The 21,098-nt window shown below is 30.2% G+C and overlaps 2 protein-coding genes across 3 annotated transcripts; both read right to left on the minus strand.

Moving 5' to 3' along the window:
• Positions 1 to 7,115: 7,115 nt before the first annotated feature.
• Positions 7,116 to 19,586, minus strand: LOC148282120 (acidic amino acid decarboxylase GADL1-like). Of its 2 annotated transcripts, none has more exons than XM_088225624.1 (7): positions 19,258 to 19,586; positions 17,551 to 17,779; positions 15,610 to 15,796; positions 14,160 to 14,340; positions 13,365 to 13,593; positions 9,515 to 9,709; positions 7,116 to 8,115 (listed from the first exon to the last, which is right to left on the minus strand). In XM_088225624.1, the coding sequence occupies exons 1-7, from the start codon at positions 19,584 to 19,586 to the stop codon at positions 7,942 to 7,944; spliced, it is 1,524 nt and encodes a 507-aa protein (XP_088081750.1). In that variant the 3' UTR covers positions 7,116 to 7,941. The 2 variants fall into 2 exon arrangements, with proteins under 2 accessions (XP_088081750.1, XP_088081751.1); XM_088225625.1 differs by having other exon boundaries at positions 17,551 to 17,774; positions 19,258 to 19,378.
• On the minus strand, positions 19,232 to 20,262 carry Uxt (Uxt prefoldin-like subunit). Its single transcript, XM_088225626.1, has one exon. The coding sequence runs from the start codon at positions 20,260 to 20,262 to the stop codon at positions 19,810 to 19,812; it is 453 nt and encodes a 150-aa protein (XP_088081752.1). The 3' UTR covers positions 19,232 to 19,809.
• Positions 20,263 to 21,098: the final 836 nt, after the last annotated feature.

Consider the following 21,098-nt stretch of genomic DNA (forward strand, 5'->3'; position numbering starts at 1 on the left):
TGCATTTAGTGTACTACAATGCAGCGTTCTATGGGCCATTAGGTGCGGACGGATAGTGATAATTATATTTTCCTATTCATACATATTTGTGTATAAAATGTCAAAACAGCCTGCCTTGACATTTTTTTGGTGTGCCCTGATTACAAAGTCTGGCCACGGCGCTGAGCCATACCGTGTAAATAAAATATCTACTACCTACCTGTACTAAAATAAAAATGGTCGAAATTTTTTTTTCCTGTGAAAATCAATAAAGGATATAAAAACGTTTGAATTAATTCTTATTTTCCGTAATTACTTTTAAACAGTAACAACCACTTATCATACTATACACGTACGTTTACGGCACATTATAGTCCTTAAAATACCTATAGCTTGATTAGAATCACAGCTGTCAAACTAATTTCATTAGAGATTACTGATCACTGATCAAATCGATTTTATCAGTTATTTCATGCAATCATGAAACTCTGTTTCCGAAAATTGATATAAAAAACGCAAAAAAGCCTATTATAGTGTGCTTAACACAACTATTCACCAAAAAATTAGACATTTATACTTTTTTCACGAACAACATCAAATGAATTAATTTTTTTTTCGATCAATTTGTCCCTAACGTTTTTGCAAAATGATGTAACCTTGTAAGAACGTCGTTAATAACTAGGTTTATTTGAGTTTTCTTTTAGTTTTAAAGCTGATTTTATATTTTAATGTTGATTTATGTTTCAAGCATTGTATTAAATAAATAAATTAACACGCCAGATACAAATGGTTTTTCGTGTGTCAATATAAATAACTCCTTTGACGTTACTACAAAGTTATGTCGTCACTTTTTCTGACAACTGTCATTCTAATCATGTAACATTTTAAGGACTATAATTTTTTGAAACATCGTTTTCACCACTCGAGATATCCAGAGCCTTCCACGCCAGCTCACAGATTCAAAGTACCGCCTACTGAGGAATAAGTACATGGAAAGGTATTTTTGATGGGATAAACATTGCAACCATTCATTCGCATGTTTTGACTTCTTGTCCTATATTTTTTCTTTTCTTACTACTAGTGTTACTAGGTACATACTAGTGTTTATATCTTTTTTCTATATTTTTTTAGTCACCTATTTATAGTCGCCCATCTTTCAAAAAGGAGTATCTAGATTTTTTTAATTTTTGAGACGACTTTTTAAGAATTCGTTTGGAAAAAAATAAAATAAAAAAACAATCTTACTGTATTTTGTTGGGTTTTTAAAAATCATTGTAAGATAGTAGATTCCATAAATAAATATTTTTTTAAATTAAAATATTCATAACTCAATTTCGACAAAAAACGAGATACGCCTTTTTGAAAAATAGACGACGCTATGTCGGCTACCAATGGTACAAATGTTAAAGTTTTCAAGTCAATACCTACCTAAATTCTTTACCGACTTGTTTTGAATTTTTCTTTACGTGAGGCTATAATTTATTTTACTGCATTAAACATAGAAGTAAGCATAGTCCAGAAAGAGCGTAGAATCATATTTGAATACATCAGACTGTGTCCAATAATTCCCCCACCATGCCCCGATTTTACCCCGCGCATTCGTGATGTCGCCACGTAATGTTGCACGATGGGAAAAAATATAATTATAACACAAAAATGTAAGATAATTGTATTTAAAAAAAAGCAATTTGTTAATTTCTCCAAAATTTTATTAAACACGTAGAAACATTGATTGACACAGCAAAATAGATAAGTAAAGGGTCATTTAATAAGAGTATTTGAATTAATTAACTTTAAACTTGAAATATAAAACAAATTTTATTGGACATAAAACGGATATTTTTATATCATGAAGATAATGTCGGTCAAATGTCCACCACAAGTTGTTTAATCCGAGATCCAATTTTCATTAGTTCTTTCATTAGATGAGCAAAGTAGGGTAGGGTATGACTGAACTAACTAGACTAGATGAGACATAAAATGACTAGACAATATTAAATTTCTAATGTGACCCTAACGGGTTTTTTAAAATTGTAAATAAATAAAAAAACAATTTACTACCCTGGGCAACACTAACAAAATGTTCATTTTGTTTCTTCGACAATCTGAAAGATAGAAAAATAATTCAATTTTTAAGTAATGCATTTGCTACATACACATTTATTTGTTAATTACACATGAAATGTGATTCCATCAAGTTTCTTTAAGATCCTAGCAGTATTTCTACAATGGGTCAAAACGTAAACCTACTCATTTATGAGTAGTTTAGTCGTCTTCTGTTTGATGTGCGTATGCGGTTCCTGGGCTATTCTTAATTCTATGGTATTATAATTATCATCATATCCTTATTTGAACCTCATCTATGCTAATTGGGGGTTCCAGTCTCGACACAAATTTGAATCTCGAGACTAAGATGAAACTCGGAGACCGCGTCTCGAAATTTAGAGACTTCAAGACAATTCGATACTAACAATAATAAGGAAATATCACGTTTCTTAATTTTTACCTTTTTAAAGGGATAAAGGTCTATGAAATATTGTCTAGAAAAAAATGATTTTTTTGATAATTATTAGTAACATAAAAAATACTTTTTAATTTGTAATTTTGAATTCCCGCAATAACGGTGATTCCATTGGCCACGCCCCTAATACGCCACGATTCACGTTTATTTGTTCCTGCCATTGAAATTGGTGTATAACAATATCACGTACCTTGACGTCACAACAACCAAGGCCAAACACGTCGCGTTTTTCCACGAACGTATTTTTATTGAATTTATTTTTTACATTTATGTATAAAAACATTTCGCCACAGTATTCATATTGAAGTTGAAAATCCATTTCATATATTTTATTCGGTATTCGTAGTATGTGATATTTCCCTATTCGAATACAAAATAGTGATAGATAAATCACATTATACATAGCATATTTTTAATGAAACATTTTATTAAATTGAATACGAAACATACCAACCAACTTTACCAAGATTACCAAAATCACAATAGCCTAACTGAAATAATGTATCAGAAAAATCTTCTTCAATCAGCAACTAGCTAAGGGTGAAGTCGGCTGGCAACCAGCAGCCGCCATGTTTCCATACATTCGAGCAGGGCCGCACTGATCCGGGATCCGGCCTCAGTCTAATAAAAAAAATGGCAGTTTTGACCTGGCGAATGTGTTTTTTGCTTTGGGTTCTTAGTGTTGCCTGAGCTAGCACTGAGCTTGTAAAATTCTAGCTTCATTTTCATTATTATATTTTGTAATATGATATTGTAATCGTTATATTTTTTTATTAGTATATACCTGTATTATGTGCTAACAACGCGTTCTCTACCCACTAGAGAGCGATTATAATCGTTTTGCTGGTCTTGAAATTTCGATACTAGCATCTCGAGAATCTCGGATATACTGAAAATGTCTCGAGACTCGAAATTCCGAAAGTCTCAAGTTTTGAATGAAAGCCCTAATCCTCATTAGAATCTCGCCTATCTGTTATAGTCCTTAAAATATAGCTTGATTAGAGTAACTACTCGTATTTATACACGAGGTTACTTATATATATATATACGAGGTTAGTTATACGAAGAAAGAGGTTACTTATAAAAATATTTACTACCTAGTATAACTATACTGAGCTTATTCCATTGTTTATTTTTTTACCAAGCCACATTTTTGCGTACATTTATGAGCGTGAGCATGTGCAGTTACAATCACTATCGTCCTTGAAATAATAAAGCTTGATTAGAATGACAGCTGTCAGCAAAAGTGACGACATAATTTTGTAGTAACGTCTAAGGGGTGATTTATATTGACACACAAAAAATCATTCGTATCTGGCATGTAAATGTATTTTTTTAATACAATACTTGGCATATAAGTCAACATAATTGTATAAAATCACTTTAAAACTAAAATAAACCTAATTATTAACGATGTTCTTACAAGGTTACGTCATTTTGCACAAATGTTAAGAGATGGGACAAATTGTTCAATGTAAATCAATCGAATAAAAAAGTAGTTCGTTTGTTGTTGTTCATGATAAAAAGTATAAAATGTTTTATTTTTTAGTGAATAATTGTCTTAAACGCACTATAATAGGCTTGTTTCGCGTTATTATACCGATGTTCGGAAACTGAGTTTCACGCTTGCATAAAAAAAACCTGATAAAATCGATTTGATCGGTATATGATCAGTGATCAGTACTTTCCCATCACTAGTCACATTAGTTTGGCAGCTGTCATTTTAATCAAGCTATTAAGGACTATAGGTGGTACATCAAAGTGAAATGATATATCTTACGCTTCCGGTGCAACTCCAGGGACAGTAAAATATTGCAGTGTTAAACCACCTTTTAAACAAATATTTCATGCTGACCTTGCTAGGAATCGAACCTAAAACCTCAAACATGGTACCATGGTAGGCTAACTGCAAAATTTTAACTTGAGATTAGCCATCGAGTCAACACTCGTCTAGGATTCTAGTTATATTTTACACACGGCCAGAGACAGAAAATCGTAGAAATGGTTTTTAAATGCGATAATAATTGTATTTTTACAGAAAAAAATGGTTTGTGTCCACTTATTAAAAAATTGGAACCACAAGACTACTTGCGCCATCGCGCGTTCAATTCTGGAAGTAGAACTATCGAAGACGAGCCACGAACCTTCCAAGATTCACACCGCACTCGATTTAGCAGGGACTCCTACCACCGAGATGTTCCAAGCTTCGACTCGTGGACAACAGATGGCAGTGTCGACTTTAAAAACGAACCGCTCGATTCGCTATGTGGAAATATTTGCACCGAAGATGAAGAATGTGGTCCAAAGAAGAGATGCTGCCCGACTACTTGTGGTTATGCTTGTTTTGAACCAGTTTTTGTAGTAAAAAATTAAAATTAAGATTGTTTACTTTATTTTATTTATTTCAAACATAACTACGCTGGAAAGGAAAAAAGTTACAAGCGACATGTAGCAACTTTACAGAAGAGCAAATAAAAGTTTTTTTTTAATTAACAAAAAAATCTGAAAGATAAATATGAGATTCTTTACTAATTAAAAACAAAAAATCAATTGATTGGCTCATCTGTACTAATGTCGCTTGGTATCGTTTTCTTGTTCAGCGTCGATATTAATTGCCCGGGAATCTATATAAAACTAGAACATTTGGAAATGAATATTTAGAATTGTCTTATGGTTAGTTAGTCTTTACCTAACATGGTTCAGCTTGATCTAAGATAGAGATATTTGTATTTTATATCATTAATATTATTAAAAAAAAACTAAAACTACTAAATAATGAATAAATAACTAACTATAGTCCTTAAAATATAGCTTGATTAGAGTAACAGCTGTCAAACTAATTTCATTAGTAATGGGATCGATCTGACTGATCACTGATCACTGATCGGGACTGATCACTGATCGAATTGATTTTATCAGTTATTTCAAGCAATCGTGAAAGTCTGTTTCCGAAAATTGAAAAACGCAAAAACAAGCCTATTATAGTGTGTTTAACACAATTATTCACCAAAAAATGAGAGATTAATACTTTTTTCATGAACAACATCAAATGAATTATTTTTTATTCAATCAATTTACATTGATCAATTTTTCCCATCTCTAACGTTTTTGCAAAATGATGTAACCTTGTTAAAACGTCATTAATAATTAGGTTTATTTTAGTTTTAAAGCTGATTTTTTTATAATTGTTGATTTATGTTTCAAGCATTGTATTAAAATAATAAATTAACACGCCAGATACAAATGATTTTTCGTGTGTCAATATAAATAACTCCTTTGACGTTACTACAAAGTTATGTCATCACTTTTTTTGACAACTGTCATTCTAATCATGTTACATTTTAAGAACTATAAATAACATAATTATTAGATAAATATAATTTAAAGACAGTTATTCCATTGTTTCTTTATTCCGTAATTATGGATACTATTTTTTTTTTAAACAATCAAATTGTCGGTGCAAAAGCAAAACGGTGGTTATGCAGATATTGAGTTTTGAAAAACATTAATTTTAACAGTGTTTCAAGTGAATAAAAATCGTATGGGAATGTGAAATTCAGAGCACAAGTGACTTGTTTTTAAAATATTGAAAAGTAATTAATTGTTTTGAAAATGATATGAAAAAAAAAATCAAAGTGCCTCTTTGCTCTGCCAAATGTTGAACTCACAATTTATTTTTTAAATGTTTTGATAAAGTATGTACATTTTTACTGAAGATAATCGAACTTTAGGGTAGTTATAAGAATAGAAATCCAATTAAAAATCTATTCTTTAATTTTAATAAGGTCTAAAAAAGAAAAAAATCTAACCATTGTTTTAGAATTTATATGTAAATCAGTATTGAAAAATGTATAAAATAAGTGAGTAATACCCGTATGCAGAGACAAAACTTAAGGTGAGGAAAGTACATTCTAATTTCAAATGCAGAGAATAACCCGAAGGTGAAGACAATAGAATGTACTTTCCTCACCTTAAGGTTTGTCTCTGCATACGGGTATAAGTCTTAGTCGGCCTCATGGTGTAATGGTCAGCGCATTTGCCTACCACGCAAGAACCACGGTCTCGGGTTCGATTCCCGGCATGGTTGTTATGAAATATTATTTAAAAAGGTGTTTTTACACTAGAATATTTCATAGTCCCTAAACTGGTACTTGTTTTGTTACCCTAATTTGAAATTTGTTTTTTGTTATAATTACAGTTTATTTTCCAATTTGATATATGTATGTATTAACACGCTTCTGGACATAGATAAATAAATAAATAACTTATTTAGAAAATCATGTAGACCTAAATTATAATAACTTATAGACATGTACTTTATTTTTTTATTTATTAGGGATATCAACAGTAATACATGTAACAAAAATATAACAAATAAAATATACAGAGAAAAAAACCAATGACAGATATCCACAGAAATACATTAAATACACATACAATACATACTAGTGTGTTTGTGTGAGTGTAAGTGAGTGAGAGGGTGGGTGAGTGGGTGTTATATTGGAATGAGGGTGGACATGTGTGTAAATATTGCACAAGTGTCAAGTGTCGAAAAAATAAATATATAAAAAAAAAATTAAGAATTAGAGATAAAATATAATAAAATAAAATGAAAGAGGATAAAATAAGACTTTTATTATTGAAACTAAGTATAAGACAAAAAAGTATGTTTTAAGACGCGCATTTTAAATGTTATTTTTTTACAATCAAATGGATCAATAAGGGGAAAGTTCAAATTATATTCACTAGCAAAACATATAAGTGGAGAGTTCTGGGCATAGTTCGTACGAACTGCTGGCACATGAAATAGAGAGCTCGACAAGACGGGTGAGTTAGCCGGGGACATTTAATGATAACTCCGACAAAAGAGCCGGACTATCAAGGCGTCCACTAAGTATGTCATGAAGCACCCCCATGTCCAACAGTAGACTTTGGCATACAATGTATGATAAAATAATAGTTTACAGAAGTACATATTATATTTCTTGCTTTTTGTGATTAAAATAGGATTCCTTCCTAAATTATGTATGAATACGTTTATGACAAAAATATCATGGAGTTAAAATTAAAAAATGTGGTAAAATTGAAAAAATAAATTTAATATGTGCACATACTTCTCATAATTTATAAAAAGAATTTCATTATGATGAAAAATACGAAATTGATTACTACAAAATAAAATAGACTTTTGGATAAGTGCAAAAATAAATTAATAAAAGTATTTATTTTATTAACCAAACAATTTATTAAAACTAATTAAGGTATAGAAAAATGATCGATAGCATAAAACTTATTTTGCAGATGAAAAAAATGGGGAGATTTAACATCAAAACAATTGCAAATATATTTCACAATTTTCAAATTATTAATATGTAAAATTTGATTGAAACTTAATCCAAATAAACAAAAATTCTAGAATGTCATTGTTTGAACAGAAATGTTTACAGATCCTTCCCTAAATTTTCAATTTCATCCAGTATATATTTGACATCGCCTTTGTTTAGAGCAGAGTTTTGTGTGACGAATCTGAAGAAGTTAGGTTTATCGTGAATGGGTTGATAACTTAGCATAAGGCTTCCTTTACGAATCATTCTCTCCTTTATGACAGGTGCAATCTAAAACACAAACAGACGCATATTTAAACAACTCCTCACACAAAAAAATAATATTTAAACTCCTGAGACATTTGTGTTTGAAATTGGAAATTAAGTTTTGGGCAGAATGAGGTATCAGATCTCAGAACAATAATTCCTCTTCTCCAACTGTTTTATTACACAAGTTCAAATGTTTTATTCACATATTTTTTTTAAATCTGGAAGAGAAAATATGATACACAGTAAGAAATTAATATAAGGTCTAGGAGTGAAATCTCTGAAATACAAAATGTTGACGAACTTCACAATGAGGAAGTTCAGTGGTTTTTTTTTTTTTTATTATTTGAAGTTAACATCTAGTAAAGTAGAGAATAGATAGAATATAATATATCTAGTTTAGTAGAGAGAGACTAAGCCACAAAATTTTTGTTTAATTTTTAAGTATCGTATTATCATCGTTTGGATTTTTGAAAATGTTTTTGAATTTTGAAACTTCTCTGCTCGTGACGTCACTAGTTGCGGTTGGTACGTTGTTCTGACATTTAAAAAGCGAACCCCGTGCGTATGGAAACACGCTAAACATGGCTTCCCGGAAACCGGAAATATATCAAAACACAATTGATTAATTGATTGGCTATTCTAAACAGCTATTTACTAGAACTTGTGGTGTTTTAAAATCGTGCATTTCTATTATTTTTTAATATATTTTCGAGAAACTTCACAATACAATTAAATGCTCTTATTTTTACTGCATGTAAGAAAACATTTTTATATCAAATTTCCCATTGCACTTGCTCAAGTCTGCAATTGCTCTCCTTATAACCAATTTCCTGCACCTGTTTCCCATACCTTCTCTTCCTCATTATCATAAAATCTATTTAAAGACAAGCATGACAATTTCTATTTCTCCAACAAACATATGAATTTTAATGAAATAAATAACTACAAAGTTAGTGCATCAAATATAAAATTTATATTGATTTTATTTTATTTTGGTTGGTTGGAAGAAATCGCTACATAGCAATAAACCTGACTAATGAATTAGTTGTCTATTCCCAAAACCCTCTATATCCCCATGGCGGCCAATTATAAAATATATGTACATATTTGTATTATTCATTACTGTTAGTAAATTAGTGGATAATCTGTATTTTATTGATTTAAGGCTCAACTTACTTTAAGATATGTATAACTTTTAACATGTACTGTAAAAGTAAATACTTAATTGACTGAAATAAGAAACAAATACTGTTACTAAAGAAAAACTCTGATATTTAACTAACTTGGAACAATCCAGTTAGTTAGATATCAGATTTTAGTTTGGCTAAAGTTAATTTAATAAAATATATTCAACTGTGAACACGAGAATATCACCTGTAAGACATAAAAATACGAGGATTTTAGTAATAATCAGAAATACCTTGTGCATTTTTGTTTTCCAATCAGCAGAATCCTCAGGTACGTTCTTTAAAGATGGCGGAAGAAACCAAAAGCACACATTGACAAACTGGGGCTCAAAAACGAGTTTAAAAGATTCTCTTTCATTTACCGAATCTTTAAAGTACTGTGATGTACTCATGATGGTGTCAACATGTTTTTCAAATCCATTTGTACCCTGTGTAAAATAATATTAAATTTAATTGAAATTTCATAATTAGGATTCAGGAATGCAAAAAATTCACAGGAACCTTTTTTTACACACTTCTGAAATAACACGGTCGAAAAAGTAAATACATTTAAATTTGCAGCGACATAATAAATTATAGGAGCTATTCGTTTTTGGAATTATTGACGGGATTAGGGATTTTGATTCTATCGCATGGTATCGTCGGAAGCGATGATTTTTGTTGAAAATAAACATCCATATAGGTAAATAAAATGTCATCGGAAAGCATCTGGATTTTATCACAATGTTTTGTTTTTGAAACTATATTTGTGTATTTATTGTTTATTAGCTAAGGTATGTATAACTAGGTGTTCAAATTTTATTTGTACAACTATCTAAAATAAATACATTACATCACATCGAAGTGTGATAGATAATAATATTATTTATAATTAAACATGTAAAATACGTTATTCGAGACTCTAAAACAGTGATGGCTAACCTTTTTGATAAGTTGGTAAAATTTTGTTCAATACTTTTTTTAGTACTAGCTCGTCGGTCACTAATACCCGTATGCAGAGACAAAACTTAAGGTGAGGAAAGTACATTCTAATTTCAAATGCAGAGAATAACCTGAAGGTGAAGAAAATAGAATGTACTTTTCTCACCTTAAGGTTTGTCTCTGCATACGGGTATAAGTCAGTGGGGAAAAAATAAGAAGACAGTTTATGAAGATCAACACGTAAGTCATTAAAAAAGTCTGCGTGGGTCAGTGTCCGATCCACGGGTCATAAATTCGCTATCACTGCTCTAAAAAATACTAACAATCTCTACCGACTCCATGAACTCGGCAATAGTTATTTCCACGAATGTCATATGTTTAGTGTAGGGTATTGTTCCTATTGAACAAACCCTTTGAACTTTTTCAAAGATGGTGAATAGTAATAAAACCTTAACTATATTATAATATAAATAATAATTATTATATGAAACAGAAACTTTATGATTTTTTGTTATATTAATCCTTTAAAATATTTTATTCTTTAATTGACTTTACATTTATTTTTAAATTGTTTCAAACTTCTACTGAATGTGTTACATAATTTTAGGTTTAATTTTTGTTTCTAAATCTTGGGTAAAAAGAAATGCATGTTTTTTAAAAATCAGAAAAAAAATCAGTTTTGTAAGAGGCAATTTTGCCGTATATATTAATAAAATAAAATTAAAATAAATGTGCATATATTTGAAACACATAATGAGAATAACAAATGCAAAATTCTGTCTGTTTTCAACTTTTTTGTTTGTTTGTTCTTTTTACTGGTGACGATTACTGAAAGTGTGAAATTTGCAATTACAAAACATAAAAATATTAAACATTTACAATATTTTGAGTATGTCCAAACGTTTGTAGACAAGCTGGATTTCACTCCTAGGGAGTTATTAAGATCGGAAGGTAATAAGCCATGTAAATGGCCAGACTTCCATATTCCCTTCTCAAAAATGTTTTTCCTCTCTGTTACAATAAATATAGATTTTAAATATTATTTTGATAGATTTTAAAAACGCGTATAACTCAATTTACTGTGAATGAAAGAATTTCAAATTACATAATTTCATGCGACTACAATTTGTTAAAGAACCAGAATATACATGCAAATCCATTTATTATAAAAATTTTAATACAATAAAGCCAAACAAAATCATTAGACAATCATGTCACAATTAAATATTTTCATCTTCTCATGTCTCGAATATTAGCTTACATAAAAAGGTAGAATTATATCTCACTCTTTGTATTTAAGAAAAAAAAACATGGCAAATTTTGTGATTTGTGTTAGAAAATACATCAGCATTTCAATAAAAGTCTATGCTTGAAATTGACTTAATGTCTATCAAAATTGCAAAGGGGGAATAAAAACCGTTAAATTTATTTTTAAGTAGCAAATATTTTGCTTAAAAGTGAGAAAATTATTATTAAATTACATATTTAAAATGTGTTTACTCTGCAAAATATTTATGAGCATACAACATATCTAGTGAAGTGAGAAAAAATATGAAGAAGAAGCAAATTTTCCAGAGCGTTGAATTTGAAGACTGCGTAATATGCAACGGGATTGGTAATAAATCTAAGTGTTTAAGATGATGCATCTCAAGTTTATGAAGATCTCTTCATATATTTGCAGTCATCAGCTAAACAGTTAGCAAAAAGGGTGAATATTTAATTTGTGTAAACACAAAATCACAAAATACTTGATTGAAAGTGAAAGGGTTAAACAGGGTTGAAACGGCAAAAACGTATCAATTTCTTTTTGAATGTTTCAATTTGCAGCAAATATATGAGAGGTATTAATAAAATACTATATACGTGATTCAATTAAAGTGAGTAGATGTGTATTTATTTGTTGTAGCATACGATTTTTATATTGAATATTGGAAATTACATTTAAATCCAGATATAATTTTTAATACGTTGATTTTAAGATTTTATGTGCTGAAGCATAATTATACCTAATATTCCTACGATTAAATTACCAATGGTAACAATTATAGCACCGAGATTAGAGCACGGCTATTGGCAGTAAACATATGTTATTTTGGCATGTTTAAACTTCTGGGATCCAAATTGCTCTCTAAAAAATCTAAGGCCATTATTTACAAATCTCCCCTCAGAACGGTCATTTCATACGGTAAACTTATAATTAGAAATCAAACACTGATTTGAGTCATTCGACGAACATTCGTTTGGAAATGCCCTAATAAGGCGAAACAACTGTCACAAAGTTTTTATTTTTATATGTTTATATTTGTAAAAATAAAATAAAGTGTTCAGTAGACTCAAATCAGTGTTTGATTTCTAATTATAAGTTTAAATATGGAGTTCTACAAAATAAACACCAAATCAATCAATTTCATATGGTGCCGAATGCTGGGTTATAACCAAAAGAGATGAAAATATGTTATTAATATTTGAAAAAAAATAATATCAAGGAAGATATTTGGTGCTGTAAGCTAAAATGGCGTAATAGGAGTCGATTTAATAATGAATTAGAGGCATTGTATGGCGAACTCAGTATTGTACAATTCATACAAATAAGGTGATTAAAATAAACGATGAACGTAATTTAAGAGTAAAATTAAGATGGCTGGGTGACGTGGGAAGTGACATGAGAGCAATTGGCCGGACAAACTGGAGAAGAGGCACAGGGTGCAGGGAGGAATGGAGACAGATTCTAGAGGAGACCAGGGCCCACAATGACCTGTTGCATCACTGATGATGATGATTTAAAAGATTATTATTAATTATATAAAGAATATTAAACATTTGTTACTTAGAAATAAAAATGTTTACGTAAATGAAAAACAAGAAATAAAATCAGATTTTTGATAATCAAAATATCTTCTATAATGATACATTAAAAGAAATCTTAAATACAGAGGCAAAAATAAATAAACTTGAAATAAAAATACTAGATAAACATGAAAAAAAAATTGAAGCGTTTTTACATGACTACAGCCCTTAACAATAATGAAAAATATAAAGGCAAAACAAAAGAAAATATTTATCTTTTTGTACATGAAAAGTGCATTCCCGTTCAAATAACAAAAAGATAATACATTTAAAGTTTAAATCAATAAATACTTGTACAACATTAAAAACTAATACCTTGGCCTTCCACATGAGCCAGAACTTGAAGACATCAGGACGCCTCCCACACTGAATATGGGAGTCCCCACAGTCCAGATCTGAGCCGTAGAATTTATCTGGTTGGAAGAGATATGAAGCCTTTGCCGAGTGGCACTCCCTGAGAATATCTGGATGTCTTGTTAGCAGTAAAGAGCACTGCTGAGGGACAGCTAACAGTTTGTGAGGGTTGAAGGTCAAGGAGTCAGCTCTGCGGGAGTAGAAATAAATCAGTTAAGTTAGTATGAATTTGCTTTAAAAATATAATAGTATTAATTTTATTTCATTTTGTTTAATTATCTTTCATTTATCTTAAACCAATAATTTAAAAATAGATATTCTATAAAGATCATTATAATAAAGGAATAGTATTAAAGAACACAGTTCTTATTACAACATCATTATGAAAGCTCTTTCATAAAATTAAAAGGTAAATTCAAATGAATATATTTTAAGAATTAAAATGCAATAGTGCGGAATAATAATGGTATTAAATTTATTTTAAACATATTCATACGGAAAAACATTATAAATAATGACACAATATAGAAATATAATCTGTACTACACCACTTATATAGCAAAAATTTATCAACAACCGTCAATTTAAAGATGCAAATATTGATTTGCCAAGTTACAAAAAATTTGCATAAAATATGTTTTCACAAAAGATTTTAGAAACATTAAAGGCATCTAGAATTTTAATAGACCGGAATTGGGCAAAAACTTCGTACAGTTTTTTAAATGTTGTAAATATGAAATAAAATTATTGTGTTACCTATGAATTCCATCCAATTTTTTGATATGTGTTTTGGAAAAAACAACACCACCTCCCCAAGCGGCGTCCACATGGAGCCAAATGTTGTGAAATTGGCAGATATCAGCAATAGCTGGGAGGGGATCAAACGCACCCAACACCGTAGTACCGGCCGTGGCTATCACAGCAAACGGAATGTTACCTGATAAAAAAATATTCAAAAGAATATAATATTTCTGTAATAATAATATCTCATACTAATGAATTAAGTCATAAAATATTTTTCAGTCTACACTCACTTAGGTTACAAAAATTCTTACCCATTAGTATCAAATCATCACTCGTACAAGCATTATTACTACCCATTCTAGATTACGCAGATGTTTCCATGACTGATTTAAGCTGTAAACTAAACCCGAATTACAACTGACTGTCATAGGCAAATGAAATGGCTTAAAATTAGACAGCTGAGAGACTATCACACACTCTCAATTTGGTTCACCATACTTCATAGTCCTAAAGCTCTTATATCTCTTATCGTCTGTGAAAAAGTAACATTTTCAGCAGTTCATAGTTTAACTCTTCGTTCATATTCTCAAAGCACCCTCTTAATTTCCACCTACAATTGCTCATTCTTCTCTAACTTTTGTCCATGCAGCCACATGCGGAACTGTGGAATTATTTCTCATCCTCTATCAAAGATGTTTCTACAGTACCTCTGCTTAAACCATGCCTGAAGAAACATCTCCTTACTCTTCCCTAATCTCTTCTTTCCTCTCTCTTTACTCCTTTTTCCCATTGAATTGTATTGACATTAATTTAAATATTCCTATTTCTATTTTGCTTCATTATTTTATTTTCTCTTGCGTACGTTTTGAAATTAAAATTATATTATTAACACCTTTTATTTTATCAATTGGTTGGAAGAAAATGCCATTTGGCAATTAGTCCGCCAATGTAAAAAATACAAATGTACAAGAAGTAAAATAAATATTCACTAGGAAATTTTTTCACTTAGGTGAATATTTCCACAACGGCTCATGTGATTTTCTTCAATTTTGCATGAGAGCGGTTAAATTATTTTTTTTACACTTTGTCACAAAAGTATATTGTTTGATACTTGTGTTAGATATATATTTAATTTTTGAAATCTGGAATACGAAGCCTGAAAACATTTTCCAGATCAAATATAAAAGAAAGTCAATGTCGCATTTGTTGCATGTTCTATAATTATGAAGATTTTTCAACATTGTTCGCATTGTAGAAACCGGGTTTCTTCAATAACTTTTCTTCTTATTGCGATTAAATAGTTAGTTTAATTCATATGTAAAACAATTGAAACATACATAAAAAAAAATCCAATGTATTTATGTAAGAAGCAATAACAAAAACTATATATAAATAAATATTGGCGTAAAAAATGTACATATTATTCTATTTAACTACAGCATTAAATAATATTAGTATTTACCTTCTTTGTAACAATCATCAACACATCTTTGTAAATGCTTGACATCCATGCTGCCCTTGGAGTCAGTATTGATAAGAATAACATTTTTTTCTCCAATTCCAAGCAGAGCAGCCATCTTTTTTATGGAGTAATGGGCGTCGATGGATGTAAATAATACCAACCGAGGAAAACCAGTTATACCATTATTCTAAAGAAAAAAATAGTTTGGCGTTTTAAAAATAATTACAATGTTGCAAACAGGAAACTAGATATTTAAATTTTTGGTATGGGCAAACAACTAGATTATTTCAACAAAAGTATCTGATTTTTTAACAGCCAGTTAATGTAATGTACACTTATAATATAACTCTATCGATTTGAACTTATTATTAAAACCAGACAAGACATAGCATGACTTGACTTTATAATATCTACCCTGTTTAGGTCAAAGGCAATAAACCACATTTCTGGAAAAATTGGTTTCACTATTTCAAATGTATTTTAAACCTATTGGGTAGGTCTTACATACATTCCAGCAAAAGTATTTGAACTGCAAACATCTATTGACTAAAATTATTTTTCCAGAATATGTATAAGACCTATGCAATTGGTTTAAAACATATTTGAAATAGTGAAATGGCTTTTTCCAGATTAGGGAATAATATTAATAGGGATGAAAATATATGAAATTGATTAAAAAATTAAGTGCCCCTAGAAAATTGCGACATGTTTGGCATTGATAATTATTATTTATTTATTAACGGACATTGTCCATGTATACAATTTATAAGGTTTAAATATTACAATAAAAGAATAGTTTAAAACATTTAAAAAAAAGAAAATAAGCATTGACAAACATAAGGGGCATCGAGACAAGATCTGGACTATTTATTTAGTGCTCGTTTAAATCGTTGTAAACTTAAACCAAAAAAATCCAGATCTTGTCTTGAGTTAACAATACGACAAAGACGGGTCATTGGAGAATTAAGGCCATAGTTTGTTCTATGCTGATCGATGAACAGTACTTCATTGTTTCTCAATCTACGAGTCGGAATATTGAATTTTACTTGTCCCAGTAATGATGGAACATCGATTATACCATTTAGTATGCTGAACATATATATGGAGCCAATATTAGTTCTACGTTTTTGTAGACTAGAAATATTTAACATTGACTCTATTTCAGCATAAGAATAATTATCTCTCTCTAGTCCAAGCATCCACGCTATTTTTCGTAGCAAGCGATGTTGGACTGATTCAATGTGACTTATGCGATTGACATAGAATGGAGACCAGACCACGGAGGCATATTCTAGAAGAGGGCGAACAGTTAAGCAATAAAGAGTTTTGATTGTACGGACATTAGTAAAATCAGAGGATATTCTGTTAATGAAGCCAAGTAATTATGACGTCAAGATTCGTGACGATCTTCCATAAAAATTTAAACAGTTGCAAACAAAGTTCAAAATTAACATGAATTAGCGGCACAGCCAATGCAATTATCATTTTTGCGGGAATTCAAAATTATAAATTTAAAAATATTTTTAATTACATATTATTATCAAATTACAAATTTAAAATGATTTTATTATACATTAGTAAATAAGTAGTTATTTTTAATCATAAAAAACCTCCTGAAAATTTAACTTTTTGTAAATATTTTGCTCTGTGAAAACGGTCCTCAATTGAAAGAAAATCTTTTTAAATTATTTCTTGTAACAGGTAGGAATAAAACTCACAACGCTAGTTTCACAGTTGGCCATTGCCACGGCGCTTATCATTAATATTAACAATTGTTGTTTTCACGTCTAGATTATAATTTTATTTAAGCTGTAAATATTTAAAACCAAATTATTTTTACAAATACGTACTAGCTAGGTAAAGTGGTTATATGTATTTACCGCAAAATTTGATTTACAAAGAATCTATTCTGGTATATCAATTTATTATGATATAATATACCTTAATATCACTATCCAAAGAGTACCGAGCCAAGTTAATACCAATTCCATTAGCCATGGATCCTCCAGGGCAGAAAATACCATCTCCTTTTTCCCATCCAAACAAAGTTCTCATTTTCTCTAGGATACTTTTCTCCATTAACGTGAATACCGGAGCAACTTCATAGGTATACACTGATCCGTTGAGGGCATCACTTACAATCTGACCAGCCAGACCAAATGGATCTAATCTAGAATAAGGTTTTTGAGCATTTACAACAATTAAGAAACGTGATATATTTGAGACCTTTGAGATTTATTTTAAAAAAGAAAAGATTTAATGAACATATCGTCAGTGATACTGCAATACTGCGTAACCTGTTTTTTTCAAGAATTTATTCACTATAGGGACGGACCGTGAGTTGTTAGTTTTAAATTATTAATGATAGTTTTTCTGATAATCCAGCGGTATTTTTGGTTGGTTAAAATTACAGTATATTAACAGAACGCTTTTCAGGATTCCCTGCTTGAAAATTCAATCTTTAGTTAAGCAGTAAGCAGTATTGTAGTATCACCGATGATATAGAATGTTCAAAATTGAAAAAAACGCTTATAATCAACAACTTTCAACTAGCCTATAAAGATCTTCATCAAACCCTTAACTGAATCTGATGGTGCATAGGGTACTGCATTGCTAAAGTAAATGCAGCCTATCTCGATAATCTGTTACATAAAAGTATGTGATCAGTTTTACACTTCAGGTGCCAGTGTTGCCAATATTGCAGGGTAAAGCTACCATACAAATAAATATTTCATGTTGACCCTCCCAGGGATCAAACCCAGAACCTAAAGCTTGGTAGGCAAACAAGATTTTTAGCCATCGAGTCGAAAACACTCTTGCATGATTCGGGTTCCTTTTCACACTCAGAACGGTTTTTTTCATCCGCCCGGACAAATACAAAACTTAAAAACATATAAGATGTAAACCAACTAAAAAATAATCATCAAATGCTATGTACATAAAAAAAATGCAACATGTTATCACAGTTTTTTTAATTTTGTACAAAAAAAAAAATTGTTCTTAAAATTCAAAGAGCAATGTCTCTATCTTGTTTTCGGAGAGGTCTGCGAATTAAAGTATGAAATGGAAATTTAAGTATTTACTGTACAGTAAAATCGAATTAAGAAATTTATGCGGTTACTGATTAGAGTTGTCTGTCTTGTCTTATCTTTTCATCTAATTCTAATAAAAACTTCCTATTTAAATGTGAGAAAATTTGACCAAAACATAGAGAGAAATTCACCCGTCAACATAAAATACATGCATTAAAAAATATATACATATTTGCATTCTTATGATTTAACCAAATATTTCAATTTTGAGGCCATTTTCAATGAGTTGTAAATAACTCCCTGAAAAAATAGAAATCAAGTTAGGGAAGAGTGGGGTTCAGACCTCGGACCTCTGATCCGTGAGTCCGCAACTAGCCACGGGACCACAACTCATTTCAAATTCATATAAAAATCTGTACTTATTTTTATCATAATTTTTAACTCAACTAAAAAAAATTACCTAATTAAGCAAAAGGGGAGACAAAAATGAATTTAAATGTCTGAGGTGTAGATTTCATAGAATTTTTGTGACTAGAAAATGAAGACAAAATACAGTTAGAGCAAATAAATAATTAATGAAACAAATAATAATAATATAAAAAAGTTTAATGTGTACCCAGAAAACAGCTGATTCACAAAATATGGATGGCCAGTTTTAACACTAAAGAGCACCGTATTTTCAATGGCTTTTAACAGATACTCTTCACTTTCAGGATGCTCTGAGGGCTGGAAATCAATCAACTGACACAGGTGTTTAGGATCCCTCCATCTTGTGACGGGTTGTGAGCGTTCTGTGCCGGTGAAGACGGCATCCTTCATCAACATCCGGAAGACTTTGTACAGAAAATCACTATGTTTCTTTACATCGGGTAAACTGAGAAACCACTCATGATGAGTGTTCTCATTGCCGTTAATATTAGAGATATTATCACTCTTACTGTTCATGTTGAGAGATCACTGTAGTAAGTTTATGCTCAAATGGACATTGTTGAAATTTGCAGAGGGTTATATACAAAATTTACAATTAAAAATAATTGCGCTGTTTGTTTGAATAACATCCTAGATGTATCCTTATTCAATTAATTTCAATTATTTAATGGTTTCACATTCGCTCGAGGGTCAAATATAATTACCCAATTAAATCAATTTACAAGTTCAATCAGTACTGTCACGATTTGGATTCAGCGTGCAGATTTTGTAACTCCCCTATTCCGAAAAGCATTAATTTTATGTGCGCTTTAGTTTCTGCGCTCTTTTGTCGCAATTCCGATGACATCTTTTCAAGTGCTTTAAGACGCAGATCTATAAACTTTTCGGATTCTTCCTTTGTAAATTCTAGGAAATGGTTTAATCCGACATCGAAAAGCATCGACGAAGAGTCTGTAACTTTAGCTTCAATGAAAAAATTGCAACCGATGTCCACTTGCGTTTTGAATCCATCGGGAAAATCGGACTTATTTTGTACAACTTGGAGAGTTTGTTTTATTTGAGAGAATTCTGCAATTTCCGCATTGATTCTTTGTGAGTGTAGATCGATCTTTTTCAAATCTTCCTTCAAAACATTGTTTATGTATGTTTCGTAATGAAGAAGAACGTTGTCAACTTTAATAGGTTTAGACATTGTACAAACCTAAAATAAAATGATAAAATTAGCAATGCGTCAAATCTATATTAGACTGAACGAAACTATATTTTCATCGATAATCAAAGAAAAGCCATATCGCAACTCATTACTGAACATTGTAATATTTTATTTTAATTGTTCCAACTCATTTAATTTATTTTAATATTGATGCTTTAGCATCAAATTAAATTATGTTTAACATAATTCCTATGTCAATTTTTAAAGCAGTAATATAACATGCAGATAACCTCAAATATAATAATAATTATAATTATTATAGAAAACCTTAATGATACAAGAAAAATTAGACGTTACCTATACGTTACCTATTAGTTCCAATATACAGAAACTTATTTTGGTTAAATAATATGATTATTAAATTGATGAAAAATACATATTATCTTAAATTATCTTGCGATAATTGACATTTTTATTTGCGCGTATCGTGAATTTGACATGACATTACACTACTTATATTTCATCTATGGAATTCAGGGATAGTGTTGCAAGTAGTAAAATCAGTTGGGGTACAGTTCGAATAATACAATTGACTGTTTTCCAATATTTCGCGGGAAACTTACCCAAAAGCCCAAATTAAAAAGATTTTGCCAGATAAGTAAGATGATTTATTTTAAAACTCATACAATCACAAAATAATAAAAATATGCGAAAATAACATAAAATGTACATTTCACAATTTTATGAATTTATATTTACCTAATACTGAAATTTTACAAAATACTTGTATGCGAATAGTAATATGTAGCCCTTTTAAATTTATAATTGTGCAAGTGGTTAATATTTATTCTGAATCTAGTTGGTATTGCTGTGGA

This window comes from Micrasema longulum, unplaced genomic scaffold (genome assembly GCF_059751315.1).
Source record: "Micrasema longulum isolate JH-2025_06_02 unplaced genomic scaffold, ASM5975131v1 h1tg000376l, whole genome shotgun sequence".
In the NCBI taxonomy this organism is placed as follows: Eukaryota; Metazoa; Arthropoda; class Insecta; order Trichoptera; family Brachycentridae; genus Micrasema; species Micrasema longulum.

Coding starts and splice junctions, on each gene's coding strand:
- Uxt (XM_088225626.1), bottom strand. CDS start 20,262: ATGTCTAAACCTATTAAAGTTGACAACGTTCTTCTTCATTACGAAACA.
- LOC148282120 (XM_088225624.1), bottom strand. CDS start 19,586: ATGAACAGTAAGAGTGATAATATCTCTAATATTAACGGCAATGAGAAC. Junction 15,797..17,550: donor CTTTGGATAGTGATATTAAG/GTATATTATATC, acceptor TTTTTTCTTTAG/AATAATGGTATAACTGGTTT. Junction 13,594..14,159: donor AAATTGGATGGAATTCATAG/GTAACACAATAA, acceptor CTACTCCCGCAG/AGCTGACTCCTTGACCTTCA.